Genomic DNA, 21588 nt, shown 5'->3' with positions numbered 1-21588 from the left:
CATCATAAATTAACAGACCTGACAGCATATAATAATAAGTTATATGTGATGGAAAATCAAGGAGTGGCAGGAGCCAAATACATGTAATAAAATACTGGAGCCAGTATCGTATTCCACCCCGCAGTAGATAGCTGCTCTGTCTGTACCTGTCAGACCTATGTTTGGACAGATGATTGTATTGGAGGGTAATGAAACAGTGTTATATCTGAGGCAAAAACTTAGCACTAATACATCATTACATAAATTAATTGACTTCTTTATATCACACATCTTTCACATGTTACTATAATAACAAATATATCATTGTAGACATTTTTGGAGGTACTCTCAGTATTAAATCTTTTAAGGTGTTACAGATACTTTTATGAAATTATAAGTTTGTCTTAGATGTACAATCGTGGCCAAAAGGTTTGATAATGACACAAGTCTTGGTTTTCACAAAGTTTGCTGCTTCAGTGTTTGTAGATCTTCTTGTCAGATGTTTCTATGGTATTCTGAAGTATTATTACAAGCATTTCGTAAGCGTCAAAGGCTTTTATTGACAATTATATTTAGTTTATGCAAAGAGTCAATATTTGCAGTGTTGGCCCTTCTTTTTCCAAGTCCTCTGCAATTCTCCCTGGCTTCTGTCGGTCAATTTCTGGGCCAAATCTTAACCGATGGCAGCCCATTCCTGCATAATTAATGTTTGGAGTTTGTCAGAATTTGTGGGTTTTTGTTTGTCTATTCACATCTTGACGATTGACCATAAGTTCTCAATGGGATTAAGGTTAAGGGGAATTTCCTGGTCATGGACCCAAAATGTGAATGTTTTGTTCCCCGAGCCACTTAATTATCAGTTTTGCCTTATGGCACAGTGCTCCATCATGCTGGAAAAGGCATTGTTCATCACCAAACTGCTCATGGATGGTTGGGAGAAGCTGGTCTTCCAGGATGTTTTGGTACCATTCTTCATTTATGGCTGTGGTCTTAAGCAAAATTGTGAGGCTGAGAATCAACTCCACACATGAATGATCTCAGGATGCTTTACTGTTAGCGTGACACAGGACTGATAGTAACGCTCACCCTTTCTTCTCCAGATAATCCTTTTACCAGATGCCCAAAATAATTGTAAAGAGGATTCATCAGAGAAAATGACTTTACCGCAGTCCTCAGCAGTCCAATCCCTGTACCTTTTGCAGAATATCAGTCTGCCGCTGATGTTTATCTTGCAGAAAACTGGCTTCTTTGCTGCCCTTCTTGCCATCAGGCCATCCTCCAAAAGTCTTCACATCACTGTGCATGCAGATGCACTCACACCTGCCTAGCAGCAATATTCTTGCCTGTGAAGCCCTATTGTGCGAAGCAATGATGACTGCACGTGTTTCCTTGTTGGTAACAATGGTTAACAGTGAAAGAACAATGATTTCAAGCACCATCCTCTTTCTAAAGCATCACGTCTGTTATTCTAATTCAATCAGCATGACAGAGGGATCTCCAGCCTTGTCCAACACTCTCACCTGTGTTAACAAGAGAATCACTAAAATGATGTCTGCAGGTCCTTTATGGCAGGGCTGAAATACATTGTTAATGGGTTTTTTTGGGATTAAATTCATTTTCATGGCAAAGAAGGACTTTGCAATTAATTGCAATGCATCTGATCATTCCTCTTAACATTCTAGAGTATATGCAAATTGCCATCATAAAAACTGAGTCAATTGTGACAATTAATATTTGTATCATTCTCAAAACTTTTGGCCACGGCTGAATTAAAAGAGCTGATATATCTTACATTTTATTAATCTTTTAGCAATACTAACTAAATAAGTTACTAAATCATCAAAATTGCATTTTAAGTTGCATTATTATTTTCTTTACAGTATTTTACCAGGATGAATGCATACAAGGAGATTGTCAAAAAGAATGTATAAAATGACTCAGGTACACAGCATGTTTGTATTATTAAGAAGCTCATAGGAAGGATCCTTCACCATGTTTGGTGAAAACATCATGGGGTGAAAAATGGGACAGAAAGTAAGAGGGAATCTCACTCTGTACCTGGGTCCTCATTTTCAGCAGTTCAAACTTGCAGCAGTTTTCATATAATCTTTTGTTCCTGCTCAAATATGTGAGATCTTTCCAGTTAAATTTTTCTAGTTATCGGTTGACAGCCCTAATCATTATAGCATAGAAAACCCCAGTTCTGGTGAAACTGCATTCCTGGACATATGAAGTTCTTAGCTTTCTTTTTCAGCTGCGAATTGCTTTGTGGAAGTGCATTCCAGACAAAAGTAATATAGATGAAGTGTGATGTAAACCTCTGGATTTGTTTATTCGTTCAGCTCTCCCTCCATGAGTCATTGTACTTTTTTTCCTTGTTGGCACTTCCTATTGAATCGGTTCCTGTCTCCTGGTGCCAGACCAGTCGGGCTTGTTCCCACCCCCTTCTTTCAGGAATGCGAAGGGGACTTCCTGGTACCTCGCTATCTGTGGAAGTCACTGCCGTCACCAGCTCATGTCCACCTGGCTGACGATCACCTACCACCACTTTTGCTGCGCAGAAATATCTCCACTTTGTTTTTTTGCACTTCAGAAGCTATTAGGGCGGTTTCACCAGACAGCCTGAAGGTAAATAAACAGGAATAATCATGCTTTTCGTACACAGAATAGACTGTAACAGACTGTCTAGAGATGTGTTTGGCAAATAGAAATGTTTTCAATGCTGCATATGGAGGCAGTTAACTTCTGCTGAATGGGATTGAAAAACATTTTAATTCTAAACAAAAATGTAGCTGCATTTTCTCCTTTATTTGAAATGTATTTTTTCTTAGTATATTTATGTCAGTTTTTGTCTGAAATAGCAGAGTGTAAAGTTGCCTCTTTCAGAGAGCAGAGGTCACAGTGGCTGAGAGGGGGCCCCTGAGCTGGCCCGAAAGCATTGAACATTGCAACGAGAAATCCGCTTTACTGTATTTGTGTATTCTGTTTTTCAAAGTGAAGTGAAAATAAAGGAATTGTTAAATTCTTATTGTTGATATTATTAATTTAGACTTCATGCTAAAATAATGGTCATAAATTTTACCCTGTTGGGCGGGGTGCATTGGAGGGGCCCATGGAGTTTTTTGCCTAGGGCCCCCAGTGTCCCCAGAATTGCCTCTGCTCATTTGCATCCCCTCGCCTGTCTTCAGAGGACCATGCTCTACACGGAGCTGCTGCAGTTGTGGGACCAGGCCGTGCAAGCCGTGGATGGACGGGACTGGCAGGGCGCTCTTACCAAGCTGCAGGAGATCACAGAGCCCACGTCCCGCACGCTCTTTGTGACTGCAGCCGCGCATCTGGCCCTGGGCCAACTGGAACCTGCCATCAGGGTGAGGGGGGCAGTGTCAGGAAGCACCAGAGGGTCAGCTTACCCTACTACATACAGCTCTGTAAAAAAATGAGACCACTCAATGATTTTTTTTTTTTGTAAATGCGCATTTTTAAATCCTGGTTTAATTGTGATTCTGCTGGGTGAAGGCTACTCTGAGCAGCAGGTTTATAAGACAGCAGGACACAAGAACCTCGTGAAGCAACTTATCCGGTAGTGCCTCATAAATTAGAGGATGACCTCAAGTGACCTTAAAAAAGAATGGGAAACATTAAATGGTGTGAATTGCACTGCTAGGACAGTTTGTAAGAGGCTCCCAGAAGCAGGACTGAAGTCCCTTAAAGGAGAGGCCCTTCATTAATGAGAAACAGGGAAAAGCCAGGCTGGAGTTTGTATATGTATGTGGTCCAGGTATACCTTACTTTGTGGGTACTAAATGTCAGCAAAATGTGATGAATACCCATTTTTTTTTACCTTATGGGGATCAGGAAAAAAAACTAAAAATGCAAAAACTCATTGCAATGCAATGCAGAAAAAAATGCATTTTGTTTGGTTACTTATGGTTACGGTTAGGGCAGGGTGGGGTTAAGGTTGTCATAGTTAGCATTAGCATTTTTCCCATAGAAGTGAATGAGCGGGCCCCATAAGGATAGGTATACCCTACGTGTGTGTGCGTGTCTGTGTGTGTGTGTGTGTGTGTGTGTGTATAGCACACCCATAAATTGAGAAATGAGTGAAAAATAATGTGGCCTCTTAATTTTCTTCAGAGCTGTATTTGTAGTAGTACATTCGTTTTTCTCCAATGATGAATTCCTTCTTGTAAAGGTATGCGCCATTCTTACAGTCATGTGTCATCGCTCCCCCAACCAGACCCTGGATCAAGTCATCGCCAAGGACGAGCGCCTGGCAGTCGGCTTCTTCCAGAGAGCCGGAGTCCATATGCTGGCCGGCCGGTAGGATCGCAGCTCTGCCTGCCTAATTCTGGATCAATCATCAGCATGCAGCTGACTCATCATAATGGCTCATAATGTTCCTCAAATCTGACACAAAGGGCTCTTTTTTGACGATCTAACACAAAGCATAAAGCGGAATTAACAGTCACAGGTGTGTCTAAATCCATTTAGTTCATTTGATGCCGGGAAAACCAGACTTTGCACTTGCGCAAGGAGGGAAAAGGTTGTCCTAAGTCACTTAATTCTTCAGAGGCATGTTTTGGGCATAACATGCAATGAACGAATAGGAATGGCGTGTCACCTCACCTTTATAAGGCAGTAGTGTATGATCTACTGTGGATTAATATTACAATGCCGCATTTGCCCGGCAGGCAAGATCACTTTTCAGCTGAGGAAACGGACATGCTCGCGTGAAAAGGCGTGAGCGCGTCATCTACAAGAGCAGCATTGTTCCACCAAAGCCTTTCGAGGCTAAGGGGGTGTTTGATGAGGTAGAGGCGAGCATGTCTTTTTTGAACTGCATTTTTTGGTATCACCAGATTATCCTCACAGTGACAAAAGTGAAATAATGATGGCCGAAGACGGTGAAAGCAGAAGCTCGCTGCTGAGCGAGAGAGGAGCGGCTGGCCCGCTCTGCTGCCAGCATACGTTACTTTGTTGGCATCGAACACATGCAGTTCAGCATCACACCTTCTAAAGTCCTCTAATGTGTCCACATTTACACATCCATCACGCATGGCAATGTTACACAACATACACCATGTCACAAAGAGTGCTGCGACCTCCTGAGGGCTGTATTGTAATGCTCCATCAGGCTCCAAATATCCGAAACGAATTTTCAGCAATTCTAATGTCCTTTCAGTTACAGTACAGTACGTGCTTAATTCTGATAATGAACTCAAAAGATTTTTTTTTTAATGATACGGACCGTTCTTAATATATTTAATGGACAATTTATTTTAATTTGGTGTCCGTATGATTAAGTGAAAGAAACATTAGTGCACTTTTAGCAAGTAACTGTGTCCATAATGAGCGTCTTGCACCCGCACGTTTCTGAAACGTCCCGCTAAAATACCATTTAACAATGCACCACTAACTTTTGACGTGGTTTCTGTTAGTCAAAAGCACATTCCCTGCCTTAAAATATCAACGTGCCAACAATGCGTCCCGCTACGCCTCACTTAAAAAAACACTTTGAGCGGAAACCGGACACACAATCCTTTGCTATTTTGACGCGTGCACGCATGGTGTGAAAATGAGCAATGCGCTGGTACGAAACTAGAAAAATCACTTTGCCTTGTGCTTTCCACTGGTGGAAAATGGCGCCCAAAATGTTAATTCTTCGATTTGAAGTCGCAGTTGCTGCTCCAGTGTTGAATATTTAATTTAGACCAAGGGTAGGCAACCCTGGTCAAAGAGTGTCAATATTCAGCAGATTTCCATCCTACCTGATGAGTTACTATCTGTTTGAGATAAGGTGTGTTTCATCAGTGGCCAGGGGGGTATTCCACAAAGCATGATTTCTTCATTAGCCACATGACTTAAGCCTAATGTATGGGTTGTCGGTAACACTTTACCTTTCGGTATATGAAGTAGTAGCACATGCTAACTTAATGCATTAATCAACCAATAACTAAATGTTTGTTAAGTGCTGATCCCATGCTCATTCATCATTAATCGATCATGACAGTTCACATATTTCTTGGAGAAACCTATATTAGTTTACAATTTGTTCTTGAATAGTAAAAGAGTTGTGTTTTTTTTAAGTAAAATCTTTCCGTTATTAACTAATTAGTTAACTCTTAACTATTAAAGAGTACCTAAATAGAACACATTAATTGTCATGATTGATTGATGAAAAAGCAATGGGATGAGTACATAAATAACACCTAGTTACTAGTTAATTAATGCATTAAATAAGCATAAATGGTACCTATGCTTTACATATACGCACATATTTGCATCTCACTTTAATTGACAAGATCTTAAGTTGTGAAATGCTGTCCATGCGGAGGCTATCCTGCGTAGCTTGGGTGTCTTTACTGTGAGTGCTGGCAGTGAGGATGCCATGAAGGTGCCGCTTTTTGTCTCGTCAGGTTGGAGGAAGCTCTGGGTGACTGTATCTGGGCTCAGAAGCATATGAGGGAGAATTCTGTCATTGACTACAGACAGCTTGGCCTTCGCTACAAGCTATACAGCTGGCAGGTGAGCACCGCTGGCCCGAATACCGATACAAGTAATGTGACTGATGCCCGATTACTTTACTCATGAAACCTACGCTCTGTTGTTGCGCAAGTATTTCTTTCTAAAAAAACAATTCTTCTCTCAGTGCCTAATAGAAAGCAGATCCCGGCGTTACATGAGCAACAGCGAACAATATTTGCCCATGACATTAGTTTGCTTTTTCCTAATTCTTGTGCAATGACCTATGACTGACTGAGCAACATTTTTGGGGGATGTGTGTGCTTTAGTGCGTGGCTGTGTGCACGTTGCCATGTCTGTGTGATTCCTTCTGCTTGTATATATGTATGTCTATTCCGGAGCATGTGTTTGTGAGTATAGGAGCAAGAGTGAGAGATTAGGAAAGAATGAAAATAATTTTAAAAAATTATTTGGAAGGGTTAAAGTATGTAAAAGAAATATTTTCTGGTTATGCCCTCCTGCTTGCTGTCAGTGATGTTGCAATGATATCAGATGGAGGTAATTATACAGTAGGAACACATATACTGAGAAATGTTAGGCAATATTCACTCTTCATTATGAACCAGTGCATCTAAATTTGGCAATTTTACGGATTTTGGTCACAACGCTGTGTCTCCCATACTGGAAAGGTGCTGTACAATGCAGCGGCAGTGTACAGTCGAATGGGATTGTGGGAAAAGGGGAGGAACATCCTGGCCACAGCATCCCAGGAAAAGGGAGGAGCACGTGGAGGGATTGTGGAGATGGCGCTGGACAGCCTCTCGGTAAGCGAGAATGATGTATTCCATGCAATCTGAGGTTCCTTTCCGTTACTTTTGCATTTGAGAGTTAATCGGAGAGATTAGAGACGAGCACTTATGCGTCTCCCACTTTCTGTGTCTCTCACATATACAGAGAAAAGACATTTTATCCCCTCTTCTGGTGCCAGAGGGAGAGGTGTTTCGTCCCAGGAAGCAGGATGTAGAACAGCTGCAGCTGAGAGACTTTTTAGGCAAAGCCAAGGTACATGCACTGTGCCGTGGTGAAATGGCATTGATTTGGTGGAGTAAACGCTGGCATGGTGATCAGTGTCACAGCCCATCCTCATGGCGCAGTGTGGCTCTCCATCCATACACAGGTCATTTCCTCTGTGATCCCCAACGATGACTTTGGTGGCTTTGAGCCTCTCAGGATGCAGGTAAGGACCATTGTTATCTGTGCAGCTGTCAGCAGGATTACATCTGTGCTCTTTGGTCTCTGAACGTTCTTCTGACTTCCACAGCAACCTGGATTCTATGAGCCGCAGGCAGACGGAGCCCAGTGAGTATACACACTGAAATGGACCTGGCACTGTAATCTATGTATTGCATGAAGACAGTAACATAATTTCTGTACCTGTTTATCGGTCAGAAAGGCTTGCTAATGTGTTTCCAGTGTTCTGTGTAAATTATTTGAAGAGCAAATTTCCAAAACTCACTTTTTGAAGAAAATTTGTGTGGAATTTTGGAAATGTGACCAAAGTTCTTTGTTGGATTACATAAGGACTGAGTGAGTCTTGGTTCTCAGTACTGTAACATATGATGGGGTCGTCTGACTTTAGGTCTGAAAAACAACAAAAACGGGTTGAGTGAGTTCTGGGAATTTGCTTTTCATTTATTACCTGAAATTTATTCCTGGTCACATTTTAGAAGCAAATGGATACATAAGCAAAATACCATAAAATTCATGACATTATAATAAAAAAAATAACCTTACAAGATTCTTTTATATGATTCCCTAAATTAACTCCTAAATTAGAAGATGAATCATAAAAAAATTTAAACCAAGGTACTGACCTACCTGCAGCCTGTTTACATAATATTGGGATTTAAAAGGGTCATATTATGATGTGTCAACTAATGCTGTAAAACAGATAGCTCTTAACATTATTAAATGATTTTTTTTTTACTTCTAGGACCTGTACTACAAAGCAGGGTTACTGGCTTATCAGGGTAACTTGCCGGATTTAAGGTAGTCTGGGCAAAATGTATGAAGTCCATTTAAACAGTGGTACCTTAAACATGACAAGTTACCCCAATAAGCCAGTAACCCAGTTCGTAGCACAGGCCACAGGTCTTTATAGGAGATGCGTGTGGCTGTTTTTATACGTAAGTGGTTATTCTGAATCAGTGAATGTGGACAATGTTGTGCAAACTATGAATGCAGATGCCATTATTTCACTGAGAGTGACTGTTTATGTATGTAAGTCCATCCCTCATTTTCTACATTCCTGATAGCTCACTAGTGCCGTCTTTTTCCACCACTAACATTTGACGGCTAAATATCATGAATGCTGATTTTGTCATTTTTGCAGAGGGAGGGTGGATTCCTGAGAAAGTTCCCAAAGCAACCCGCGCCCCCATTGGGCATCACAGCTTTTCAGAGATGGTGACTGGAGTGTTCTCTTTGGGTGTGACAGGGAATCCCGCTACATGCGCCTTCGCAGTGCTCACACAGCCCAGGGCCCCCAGCAGCTGACCGTAGGCGAAGGGGAGGTGGTCTTTGTCTTCAGCAATGACCGTGCAGATGGACTCGCCACCGTCATTTACGACGGCCAGGTACGGGAGGCACCAGAGACGCTTCCGGGCTTTATTCTCTCTCTGTTTTTGTTACATGGACCATAAGTCCTCGTTCTCATTCTGTACCATCTCCCGGCTTTTCTCTAGAAAGGCCTGCTCCCCTTCTCACTGCTGGATCCTTTGGACGTCTACAAAATCAAAGACCAAAAGAAAGGAAAGGTTAGTTACTTTTTAATACCCCCTTTTCAGCCATGCTTGTGTCCTACTACAGTATCAGTCTGCGACTTCCCCAAACAGAGAGACAGGCACTTGTGTCTCCGTGGCTGCAGTGTATCTCCCGCATGCCAGGACTGTGGCGCTTATCTAGCAGCCAGCAGAGACTCTCTGGTTTAACCCTTTGCCACAGGGAAGATTTTAATCTTGACAATCAAACAAGACAGCTGAAGGCAAACTACCTGCTACATTCAAACTAGCACGTGACACATTTTCTACATTCCCGGTGTAATTACTGCCCATTCCAGTAATTCCAGGTGAAGAGCAGATAGTACACTAACGCTGCTATTTTACATTTCTGACTTCCTGGTTTCTGAACTGGGTGTAACGCACTAAATCGATCTTCCACAGATCCCCAACGGGATTCCACTGCCACCAGGCCTCAAGCCCCCAGCTCGGCCACTGCCGCAGCCCAGCCCTGCGTCGGCACAGTCGGGTACGTCACACCACCATTAATGCTTTTACAGTCAGATGCTCTGTAATATCACTTCGTTGTCACCCTGTGACGAATCCACTGTTCGAGCCCATGAGACACACTGGTTTGGCGCATAATGAATAAAGCACGTCGCAGATGGACTGATGAGGTTTGGTATGTCTTTCCCGCAGTGACTCTACCTGCTGCGTCGGATCCTTCCTGCACCAGCTCCACCTTCTCTTTTGTGACCCCACCTGAATACCCCAGTGCTGCTGGCAGCGGAGCTGAGCTGGTGAATAAAAAAGCACGACTATATTTATATAAGATGTCTGCTCTTAGCATAGCCATGTTGCATCTGAACAGTAACTGGCAATTAGTAAGACAGGACTATTGATGTATATATACAAAACAATGATAGCAGGATGTGTTTAATGATCCCATATATAAACATTATATGATATAAAATGCATGGCTTGATCTCTTTATGGGAAGAACACTTGGACCTATTTCCATACGTGTTTGCCCATTGCCTGAAGAGCGCTTTCTGTGCCTGCCAGTTATGTGCACCCCCCTGCATGGCTCAGTATGACACCCCAGAGTGCTCCTTAATCGGGCCTGTAGCACTAATGAGAATATAGCTGTACTTAATTTTAGGAAACCATACTCCAGTATTGTACTGGTCATTGAGAAAGGATTAACCTAACAATACAATTGAAATGCATTTAATTATATAAAAGTAAAACTAATCCCATTAATTGATTTTTTTTCTCATCATCTTTAGTCGTCATAAATGTAATTACTGAGGCTGTGTTTGGTTACATAAGAAACTTTTGGAAAATTTTTAAAGTTTAAATAAACTGCATGGTGTACTACTTTATTGGCTGATGTGTTTATATATGGCATTTTTTAATAATAAATGGACAGGAAATGTATGGTATTACAATATAGTAGAATAAGTGTGAGGCATAGACAATGGACGCCCCATGTGTTGTTTTGAAAGTTATACTCTATCTTATGTTCTTCTCGTCTTTCACAGCAGCCCAGCCCAGCCCCGGAGGGAGAAGGTGGCTCAGTGATAGTGAAGGTACACTACACGTGTACGGTGGCTCTGAGTGTCCCAGTGGAGACACCGTACGGTGAGCTACGGGAGCGGATTGCACACAAGCTTGGGCGGCCGCCCGAAAGGCTCTGCCTCAGGTATACGAGAGAGCGTCCGCCCTGGTGCGTTCAGGAGTCGGCCCGCAGAGTTTACACCGTCGAGATAAACAGGACATTTATTAGCTCTGCCACCGACATGGCCGCATTTCTGCACTCTCCCCCTACCCCAGATACAAGCAGCAGGGCTCCCCAGCTTTAAAAGCCCTGGAAGAGCAGGGTGGGCTTTGCCCCCTTCTGGAAGGGTCCGAGACCGGCAGAGTTACGCTGTGGTGCCAGGTACCGTCCGTCCATCCGTACCCTTTAACCAAACGCACCACATAAGCTACCTTTAAGTAAAACCAAGCACTATGGCTCGATGGTGTTGGGTCTTTGTGAGATTCCGCCACACTCTTTCCTGCCCGTGATGCAATGGTGTCATTTTATCTGCAGTACATAGCTTCCATGATCCATGATACAGTGAATGATACAGTATCTGTTCTATATGCCTATGCTTCCTATGCCAGCCAAAAGCATTCTGCCATTCAATTGTTAGGGGAGAAGAAAATGAGCAGAGCATATTTAAACAGGGGCCTCGTGGTCTTGTTAGTCATCGTGAGGACCTGTCTCTGAGTGGTGGTTGGCATTACTGTAAAGGATTACGTCAGCAATATCCGGGATGGGGTCAAAGCACCTCTCAGGATATGACAGTGAGCAGCTGAGCCATGGCCGAACCAGCCGTATTTGTCCACGAGTAAACTCAGCAAGTGAGCGCGACCATCGCACCGAGCAGATGGCAGCGTCCTTAAGAAATCAGCTTCTCTAAGTGTGAAACTGGTGCGTCTCAGTGAGGTCTGTTCTGTTGGCAACGTCAAGTGAGCCAGAAAATGAACTGTTTCGACTCCCCTTGGAATGAAGTTTGACGCATTTTATTTCTTCCAGAGACTCATTTCTGTTGTTAAAGCAAATGCAAAAGTTAACCTTGAGAGGAATCAATCTGCTGTGTTCTACAAAGTCTAGGCAATATATTTGATGGAACACCTCATCATGGCTAACATAAGAACCTGGACAATGCCTTTGATAAAGACAATGACTATGTACCCCTGGAAGCTCACCTTCATCGCAACAGCGGATGAATATAACCGTTATTTTATTTGTATTCAGATCATTTCAGTGTAGTAGCTTTGAAGCATTCCACTGTGCTCTTCCTGACAAAAAGGAGATGGTGTTGATACACTTTTCATACACCTTTAGTTGTGTAACATGTACTTCACGTAGCACACTGTAAAACTTCCAGAAATAATGTAAAGAAAAGGAAGGTCATGCTTCATGCCTCTTTATATATGAAAAAAAAAACTTTATGCTCTTATTAATTATGCAGCATTCTGAGTATAAACTGCAAAATAATCATTTTGAAAGATGCAGCATCAGTATTTAATACTATTAAAATAATAAGGTTAGTGTTCAACAATGAGGATGGATCTGTGCGGAGCTACGTCTTGAGTTCTGATCACACCTGAGATGAACTATGATGAAATATGTCACTTAGTCATCCAGAACTCCAGGAAATGACATAGAGTCAGAAAGACTGAGCGGTCGCTGCCTCCGAGGCCTCCCCATCACATAGAAATTTGGTGCGAGGAAAACCCCCTATACGAGCAGGCCGTCGGCGGCATGGACAACATGCTGGAGAGAGACCGAAATCCTGCAGCACCACCAGGCCTAATAACGCAGTTTGAGAAGGTTCTGAGTGGAAATAGGGCTTATCTGGAGTCACTGAATGGGCTCCTGAGCCGCAACTCTTCTCATTTAATGAAATGACTGTAATCTATAATAAAATATCACAGTTTTGAGGTACATGCCTACATAGAATGATTATATTTGGCATAGTTTTTCCCATTTCGTGATATGTTCATTTAAAAGCCATTGAACTGACAGGTTTCGTGTTTTTCTTACTCAGAGTGAAGACCCGCTCTCCAACAGGAATATTCTGTATCAGGTGGTGGCTCTGTATGACTATACTGCCCAAGGACCCGAGGATCTGGAGTTCAGTGAGGGGGACACCATAGATATTCTGAGTGAAGGTAAAACTGCGGTTCACAAAAGCTGGTAATGCAGCTGAGCTGGTTGTTCTTTTACAGTTTTGTTTACCCCGGAATATGTTCATAGAGGTCTGTGTTTAATTAAGGGCTGATTTAGGTCATAGCTTATTTGGCACGCTGGCCATTTATAAATGGCAGACGATCCTCATTAAGGTCAACGCTGCACCACAACGTGGTTGTTGTATTTTGTGTGTCGTGCCCAGACTTGGGTGACAAATGCTGGGTTATTTATACATGGGTGTAGTTCAGTAACACAGCTTTTGTGTCTGACTGACTTGGATTTAAAGCAGAAGGGGAAGCAGAAGATCATGAAGAGTACAAACCAGGTCACGGTGGGAGTGGGAATGTAGGACGAGCACAGCAGAGCCGGAGGAGGCGGGGCAGTGCTATATGCATCTTACTGATGTGAGGGGTGCTCGGCCTGGGCATGGCTTTCCTCAAATAGCCCCTGAGAAATGACACTGTGCAGTAATTGGGTTCCCCATGTGCAAGCAGGCAAAGGGGATGTTAAAGCTTAAAAGGGCCAAGAGGGCTGATAAAGAAGTTAATGCTGAAAGCTGAAATGGAGCACCTGCGGCCCAGAGCAAGATAAGAGGTTATAAGAAATATAGACGGACGAATGAAATAGAGCAGGACTTAGAAGCAGGCACTGTATCTGGGGTTAGCATGGGGTTAGAGAGAAAGAGCGCCCCCTTGGGGTAAACAGGGAATGCTGCAGTTTGAGTGGCAGTAAACAGGCTTGTTTGTTTCTACCTCTTTCTCTGCCCAGTCAATGACGAGTGGCTGGAGGGCCACACGGCTGGAAACATCGGCATCTTCCCGAGATGTTTCGTCTACCAGGACACCCTCAAATCTGATGACAGTGCTTGAAGATGGGGGGTGGGGGGGGTGCTCTGTGATGTCCATGAAGCTGCACTGCACCTGGGTGATAGTGTCGATGGTCAGAGATAGGTCTCATTCACATACATTTATATATATTTGTACCATTACTCATTGTAATCCTCTAGGTCAGGGTTGGCAGTCTTGCTGTAGAATACCTTCAGATTTTTTCCACGTACCAGCTTTCAGTTAGAAAACTGCACAGTTCATCTTTACTATGTAAAAATTTATACCATTTCTGCATTAAAGCTTAAAACGGTGTCCTTGTTTTAAATGTTTATTTTTTTTCAATTCTGCTTTCTGTTTATAAATGCACATCAATACTTGCAGGCACTGCAGTGCAGGACAGGTAGGGGGCTCCAGAGTCCAGATTAGAAGGCTTCTAGCTTTCAGTGCAATTCCCTTTAATGTTTAATTGGGGCCATGACATGTTAGCTAAGATTTCCGAAGCTCTGCATTAGGTCCTCTCAGTTCTTACAATATTCAGCTGTCGCATAGCATCCTTGGTGTAAAATGCAATATACAGGAGGATATGAGTCAGAAATGTGATCTATTTGGGCTTTTTGGACACAACCAGGAAAAACACCTGAGAGAGCCAGGAATAGGGTGTGGGTTTGTCTACAGCTGTGGATCCATGTGTGTTTACACAACAGATGGCACAGTTAAGGACATGCATCTGAAGGTTGCTGGTTCGAGTCCCAGAATGGCTCGTGTTGTTTTGCCCTTGGGCGAGAGGACTTGAACAAGCTGCAGTAAAATGTCCATCTGTTTAAATGTGTGAGGATTGTAAATTGCTTTGAATAAAACCGTGGGGGAAAGTACAGTATTTGCTGTGGGCTATGTCCATTGATCTGTGTGTGTGTGTGTGTGTGTGTGTGTGTGTGTGTGTGTGTGTGTTTGTGTGTGTGTGTGTGTGTCACAGCTGACAGAGGTGGCTGGAGCAGCACAGAGAAAGTGAGCCTTCTGCAGGAGATAGCATGCTGTGTGCTACAGGCCAAAAGTGGCTCAGCAAACTTTAATGGCTCTGTTAGTGTCATTTACTGCATACCCTAAACTAAGGCAATTAACAAGTAAACTGGTAGCAATTAAAATGCTTCCTGTTACATCGCTGTCTTGTTTTGTCAAGCACATATTGGTCTTTCACTCTACCATTCTCAAATTCATATATAACACATTGTAAAAAGCCTTTCGAGCACCAGAACTACTGCCCTCTCTCCGTATCGAAGAACGATCTTGTAAACGTGAAGTATCGCCATTAAATATGTTATTGTCCAGGCGAGGCAGGATAAGTGGGAATATTATAGGTTATTGCCTTTGAGCTGGCGATCTCCTGAAGGAAGCATAAAGCAGTGATTGCGTTTCCTTGCAAAATTATCCCTACATTAGTCGAGCACCAATAAGAACAAAGCTCATGACCATCATCTTGTGGTCTTCCTTCCTGCAAGACTGTGTACTTGCAGTAAATCATCAATATATAGTGATAAAGAGAAATAATCTGTTATCGAAACCAGTTCCTCATTCATGCAGGTAAAATACCTAAAACACCCAACCTGCCTTCAACTGACATTACATGATTATGTCTAGAACTGCACTTCAGAGCTTTGCTGCGCATTGAAATAGGAGAATTTCACTATGAAATCAATGTCATGCATAATGTCTGAGGCCTTGGGATTGACTGCGCAAAGAAGGGTAATCCAGTGATCAAAACGTAATAATGTGTGTCTATTTAACCATTTGTTTCTATGTATTTAAGATATGCACAAAAAGTAACAATTTTTTGGTTTTTATTACTTTCATTTGTTTAATCACCTGCTGTGGGATTCGAACCTGCAACCTTCCGCATACCTATCCCTACGGAGGGGGGCACAATGCACTTTTCCTTAGGCAAAATTGATATCCTGCATTTGATCTAATTGAAAAGTACGAGTAATCTTTCATTACACTGTTTCATGATGATTTGTGTGATTTTATAGTGTCAAATAAAAAGCTGGTGCAGTCTGCATGTCAAGACTTGATGCAGTGTTGAAGGAAAAGGCTGTCCAGCACTGCGCTTTCACTCCATCATCGTGATCTCGTTAATTCTGACAGATTTAAATTAAATCCTCGACTTACATTTACCAGTTGAACAAATCTGTGTCTGTTCCAATACTTACAGTTGTGGTTTGCGAGATTTCAAGATCTTGATAACGAGGAGTGGCATAAACCTACCCATGTACGTCACAGATAAACATGGCCTTGTCGACAGTTCTGTGCCTATACTGGTTCTTTTGAAAATCACACACAAACTCACCACCTGCCCCGTATGAGTTTGATGAAAAGGCATTAGAGAGCCTTTGTCCAATGCAGGAGTGGCTAATCAAGAGTATCAGGAGAACTGCCGGTGCTAATGGAAGTTGGAAAATAGATTTAAGGATATGTTAACAAAATAGCAGGGGGACAAATACTCAACAGGCAAAAACACAATTTAATCCAGACAGCATGATTGATCCAACCACTCGGCAAATTTTATCATTGGGACCGACCCCTAAAAGCCAGTCTGGGGTGACATTCCCAGGTTGACACAAAGTCAGGTATTAAAGTGACAGGTTGAGCTAAGCGTGTTGACCGGTGATCCACCTATGAACAGTGTGCAAATTAATTTAGCAGAACGTGCTCACCAGGTAAGACAGGTAAATATACTGTGCACGAATGCATCTCTTCCTTAAGGAATACTATATATCAGGAGAAAGTAATTAAAGCAAATACTGAAGACTGGGAAGTTATTTCTTATCTTAGAAGCACATCCCAGTAACTCATACAGTAAGGCCAAATTGTGCGATATTGCTGAAGAAAAACTCAAAACTGCTATAATTTTTGTCAATTTATATACACATTCTCAAAGTTATTTTCAGATTACATAGCTTATTTCTCCATATTTCACATAAGAAACAATATCCGTTTTCTGTTCGGAGGGATCCAGTCATATGACATGAAAATGCTGTCATTGGCTACATCAAATGACCAGTTTTACAGAGTTGTAGTTTATGAAAGATATTGGGAATTTATGTCAGCAGTATAAATTGGCTCACTGGGAGGAGCCTATGGGCGGCCTATTTACCACACTTAAAGTGGGACAGTTTGGCTCTGCTGGGCCAAGGTGTCTCCAGTAAGCTGTCATTGGATCCTTCACCCTTATTTGCACTCATGGAGAGAGCTGGGATTCACTGACAGATCCAGTTTACAGTAAGATGTCACATGTACTGACCAAGGGGATTACATATTAAACACTCCGGCTGTTGTCATTAACTTAGCGCTTAATCACGTTGTTATTACACTTTTTGAAATATGCTATCTATTGATTCTCTTTGCTGGAGTTTGTTTAAAATTGAATGTAACCAAAATTATGTTACAGGATTTCTACACTGCTAAGCTCATTAGTCATCTGTAGTGTAATACGCTGGACTGAAATTGTTCCAGTCACAATGGGAAGACTTGTTTTCTTTGAACACATTGTGAGGGAGCATCAGTTACGGCACTACAGCCATGTGGTGCGTTTCCCTGAGGGTGACCCGGCTCACAGGATCCTCATTGCTGAGGACCCAAGTGGCTGGACCAGGCCGAAGGGATGCCCACATAACACCTGGCTGCGGCAGATGGATGGCCATTTCCTGGGGGGTCCCCGGCCGGGATCTTGAGGAGTTTTGCTGTGTGGTGGGTGCGGCAATGCGCTGCATCAGTGCATGCTCCCCAACCTGACCTGACCTGACCTGACCTGACCTGAACACCGTTTTTCTATTGTTGTGAGGAAAACATCGTATATTTACAGGATTTTTCTGTATGATTGAAGATTCTGGTTAATAACAGTCAACTAGTCATTTTTTCAGGGGTGTCATGAAATCAATTATCTGATAATCAGCCAGATGTTGCGCTATATTAATCTCATAACATTCAGTTCAATGTCAGACCTATAAAAAAATCCACATCACTTAAGTCTAACTACACTACAGCAGATAATATGGTTCAATGAGCTTTTGTCACCATTGGTTAGGCTTCCTGGATTTTAATTGCTGACTATGTATCTTGATCTCTGGTGTACAAAGAGCCCTGCTCTGCAATGGGATCCAGATCAAACCGTCAGATGGACGCTAAGGAGACCAGGAAGGTGCAGGTGAGGCAAGCGGGCCGGCGCTGACCCACTGACGCAGAGAGAGCCCTAATCCCTCCATGCAGGTAGACAGTTAGCTATTAATATCTTGGCGTATAAATAGGGTAAGATGTAAACTCGGCACTGTGATCCATGAAACACCCTGCTGATGCTGTTCCTCTAAAGAGCTTAAAGGTTGACTGACCCTTATTATTACTTATATGCAAATATAGTGCAGTGGCTATGATAATTAAAATAAACAAGAAACCACAGGTCACACCAGGATATAGATGAGAAATTAACATAATATACCTTTCGGTTTCAACTGGCCAGCAAATACATAAAAATACATTTATTACTGGCAAAATAAACTACATAAATATTTTGTGTTAGGTTCTGTTTATGAAGCCATGCAGTGGATTTAATCAGTTTTCACCGCTGTTCTTATTTATCTGAACGGTAACTGTTTGCCTCAGAAGGATGTAAACTTGCATCCTGTTGGATCACCAAGTAACTGATGTATTAGATATGGAAGTGATCTACAGAAGAATCCCCACGTAGAGGCCACTTTTCTTTAGTGAAAACATATTTATAAGACCAATAAGAGAGGAAATGATTCAGGAGACTTTCATCCATTCCAGAGAATGCCTCCGAGAGAGTACAGTCAGGTGAATTACTTCTGTGATCTGCTGATGTTACAGGTTCAGTCCCCAGAAAGCATAACCGACTCCAAATGATGGGTAGGTATTTTTGGAAGAATCAGGCAGTTCTAAGCATTTTAGACTGTAGGACCAGAAGCAGGAACGTGTCTGGAAAAGTGAGTATGTAAAACAATGTGAAAGTTCAGTTAACATGACTCAGACTAAGCTATGAAAAAATGTAATTAACTTTGAATGAAAATTATTAACCAAACGTTTATAGAACAGAGGGACGTTCTTTCCTACAGCATTTTATTCCCCAGGCTTAAGTCATCATGGGAGTTCATTCAGTAGAGACCATTTGTGTTTCTCTTAACAATTGAACCATTATCTCACTGACTTTTCAAAAGAACCTGCCTCAGAATTTATCCAACTCTGCTGATTTAGCCGTGTTATTCATAATAACATTTCCCTACCCTTTTGCAGAATTAATGCATTCAGTGGTTTCAAAATCATTATTAAATCCAATGTATCGACAATGGCAATGAAACAGGCAGTTAAAGTTCCATCTGTCCATCCATGCTTTGTCTTGCTGTTCCTCAGGTAATAAGCACAACAATTAACAAGGGACCTTTTAAGACTTTTTCGGTATTTCAGTGGATGTATTTTTATTCTTGAAATGTATTTTTCTCTTGTTTCTCTTGTCATTTCCTGTTTCAGTCACTTCCTGTAAACAAGTTAAACACAAAAATTGATTCCTTAAGCACTTCCTAGCTTGTTTAACTATTGCCTGTTTTGTTAGTAACATATACTGACCTTACATTTAGCATGTATGTTTGAATACTTGTCCCAACATTTTATGAGTCCATAATATTGCAAAGAGGCATGATAATATCAAATAATATTTCAATAATATTAAAACTAGTCTTGGTAAGGGGGAGTGTTTGAATGTGACCATATTCTCTGTATTTGACTGTAAGTATTTTTAAGATGTTTTGTTTGGATAATAATATTCCATTTCTATCTTTAATCTTTAATAGACAAACCTATGGAGCTGTACTCTTTACATTCATCTGAACATTAGTTTCTGCTACACTCTTACATGAAGTATCAGTTGGGATATACACTAATGCCAGGGTAGGTCTGTCGGTACTTGCAATGTTTTTCTTTTAATGTCAGAGTCTCTAAATGAGTCAGCGTACTGTAAGTGAGCTGCTGGCAGCATCGCCACTGGCAATGAAACAGACAGCTAAGGTTCCATCTGTCCATCCAGCCATTGTCTATAACTGCTTATCCAAGGTGGGGTACAGGGTGAGCTGCAGCAAATCCCAGAAAATGCAGGGCACGGGGCAGGGGGTGTCCCGGACGGCAAGGCAAACAGCCAGTCTTCATTTATACAAATAGTAAAACCATTACCACTATTTAAAGTTTTCATATTTTTGTGTAATTCTCACACGCCGTTGGCCAAGAAATGCAATTAAAATGTGTTTAAGATGTATTTCGAAATGCAACGTCTATTTTATTTGACTGATGCAAAGAATATACTTTACGGGTCAAAACAAAGAAATGAATAAATAAATAAAGAAAAATATAAACAAAAAGGTCCCGATTACATAAGTCTTCCCACCCTTTTCAGCTGCTACAGACATGGATTATGACAGATAAGCACATAGCAGCCTTGCACAGTGTGAGGAGGCAGTGCTTACCCATTCTTTCTGGCAAAATACCTCAACCTCTTTCAAGCTGGTTGGAGATCATATGAACTGTAGCGTCTTTCCACGGAATCTCCATTAGATTCAGGGCTGAAATCCACCTGGACCGCTTGAGTTCACATTTAAGGTCACATCCCTTTTTGCTGAGTCATTCCACCAGCGCTGTTGCTTTGTGCTTAAGGTCATTGTTCTGATGAGATGTGCACTTTTGTTAAAAATAATCTTAGGCCTCACTCTGACTTCTAATGTTTTCTTAAACCATTATTCCTGACTTTGAATGGTTGTGTCAAACTGCACCCACTTCCACAACAGACTCGACATTTTTCCACAGGAGACTGTTGAAGACACTGATTTTTTCTTTTTTTTTACGGCTTTCTCATCTTTACTTTCAAAAATGTAAAAGTTCTTCGTGTACCTCTCTGTTTCCTTCTTCTGTTTAACTTGATAACGTAAAACAAGATAAGCTGCTCAATTTTTCCAAGTACTGCAGGGTAGTGCAACAGGGTACATAAAATTTTTTGTGTTACTTCTTTTTATTTACTTTTTGAAAATAGTCTATAATTTAATAGTCTAAAATTAAATTATTCTACTGGGTCGCGGGGGGTCTGGAGCCTATCCCGGAAGCAATGGGCACGAGGCAGGGAACAACCCAGGACGGGGGGGCCAGCCCATCACAGGGCACACTCACACACCATTCACTCACACATGCACACCTACGAGCAATTTAGCAACTCCAATTAGCCTCAGCATGTTTTTGGACTGTGGGGGGAAACCGGAGTACCCGGAGGAAACCCCACGGCGACATGGGGAGAACATGCAAACTCCACACACATGTGACTCAGAGGGAGACTTGAACCCAGGTCTCAGAAGTGTGAGGCAACAGTGCTAACCACTGCACCACCATGCCGCCCAAGATATACATCATGAAAGTAAATAAATGCTTCAAATACATAATTTATTGAGCGTGTTTTTTTTTTTTTTTTAAATCAGAATCATGTGGTAAATGTTGCCAAATGACCAGATCATGTATCAGCTCCAGGTCTTGGATGTCTTCCAGTCTCCTAAATGAGCGGGTCCATGTCTATCATGGTATATAGTGAGTTAGAAATGGCAGTTTCTAAGGTGGCCTTAAAAAGTTAATGCCTCATTTAAAAAAAACTAGGCCTCAAGTGATTTAGGAAAAAAATAAAGAGGAATTTTACAGCATTCATGCCATTATGCCAATACCGAAAGCAATCATGAGGAAAATGAATGTTTCTAATAAAAACAATTGC

At 41.9% G+C, this 21588-nt stretch overlaps 1 protein-coding gene across 3 annotated transcripts; it reads left to right on the top strand.

The window, feature by feature from the left end:
* The first annotated feature begins 2373 nt into the window (after positions 1 to 2373).
* On the top strand, positions 2374 to 14667 carry noxa1 (NADPH oxidase activator 1). Of its 3 annotated transcripts, none has more exons than XM_049001158.1 (16): positions 2374 to 2607; positions 3168 to 3347; positions 4191 to 4299; positions 6396 to 6504; positions 7131 to 7265; positions 7396 to 7503; positions 7619 to 7678; positions 7763 to 7803; positions 8933 to 9077; positions 9186 to 9257; positions 9663 to 9747; positions 9918 to 10018; positions 10763 to 10923; positions 11055 to 11160; positions 12821 to 12944; positions 13732 to 14667. In XM_049001158.1, the coding sequence occupies exons 3-16, from the start codon at positions 4193 to 4195 to the stop codon at positions 13830 to 13832; spliced, it is 1455 nt and encodes a 484-aa protein (XP_048857115.1). In that variant the 5' UTR covers positions 2374 to 2607; positions 3168 to 3347; positions 4191 to 4192; the 3' UTR covers positions 13833 to 14667. The 3 variants fall into 3 exon arrangements, with proteins under 3 accessions (XP_048857115.1, XP_048857098.1, XP_048857107.1); XM_049001141.1 differs by having other exon boundaries at positions 2375 to 2607; positions 4217 to 4299; XM_049001150.1 differs by having other exon boundaries at positions 2376 to 2607; positions 4217 to 4299; positions 7763 to 7800; positions 8939 to 9077.
* The last annotated feature ends 6921 nt before the right edge of the window (positions 14668 to 21588 follow it).

Source organism: Brienomyrus brachyistius, chromosome 2 (genome assembly GCF_023856365.1).
Source record: "Brienomyrus brachyistius isolate T26 chromosome 2, BBRACH_0.4, whole genome shotgun sequence".
In the NCBI taxonomy this organism is placed as follows: domain Eukaryota; kingdom Metazoa; phylum Chordata; class Actinopteri; order Osteoglossiformes; family Mormyridae; genus Brienomyrus; species Brienomyrus brachyistius.
Note: the sequence above shows the minus strand (reverse complement) of the source record. Positions and strands in the feature narration are given on the sequence as shown.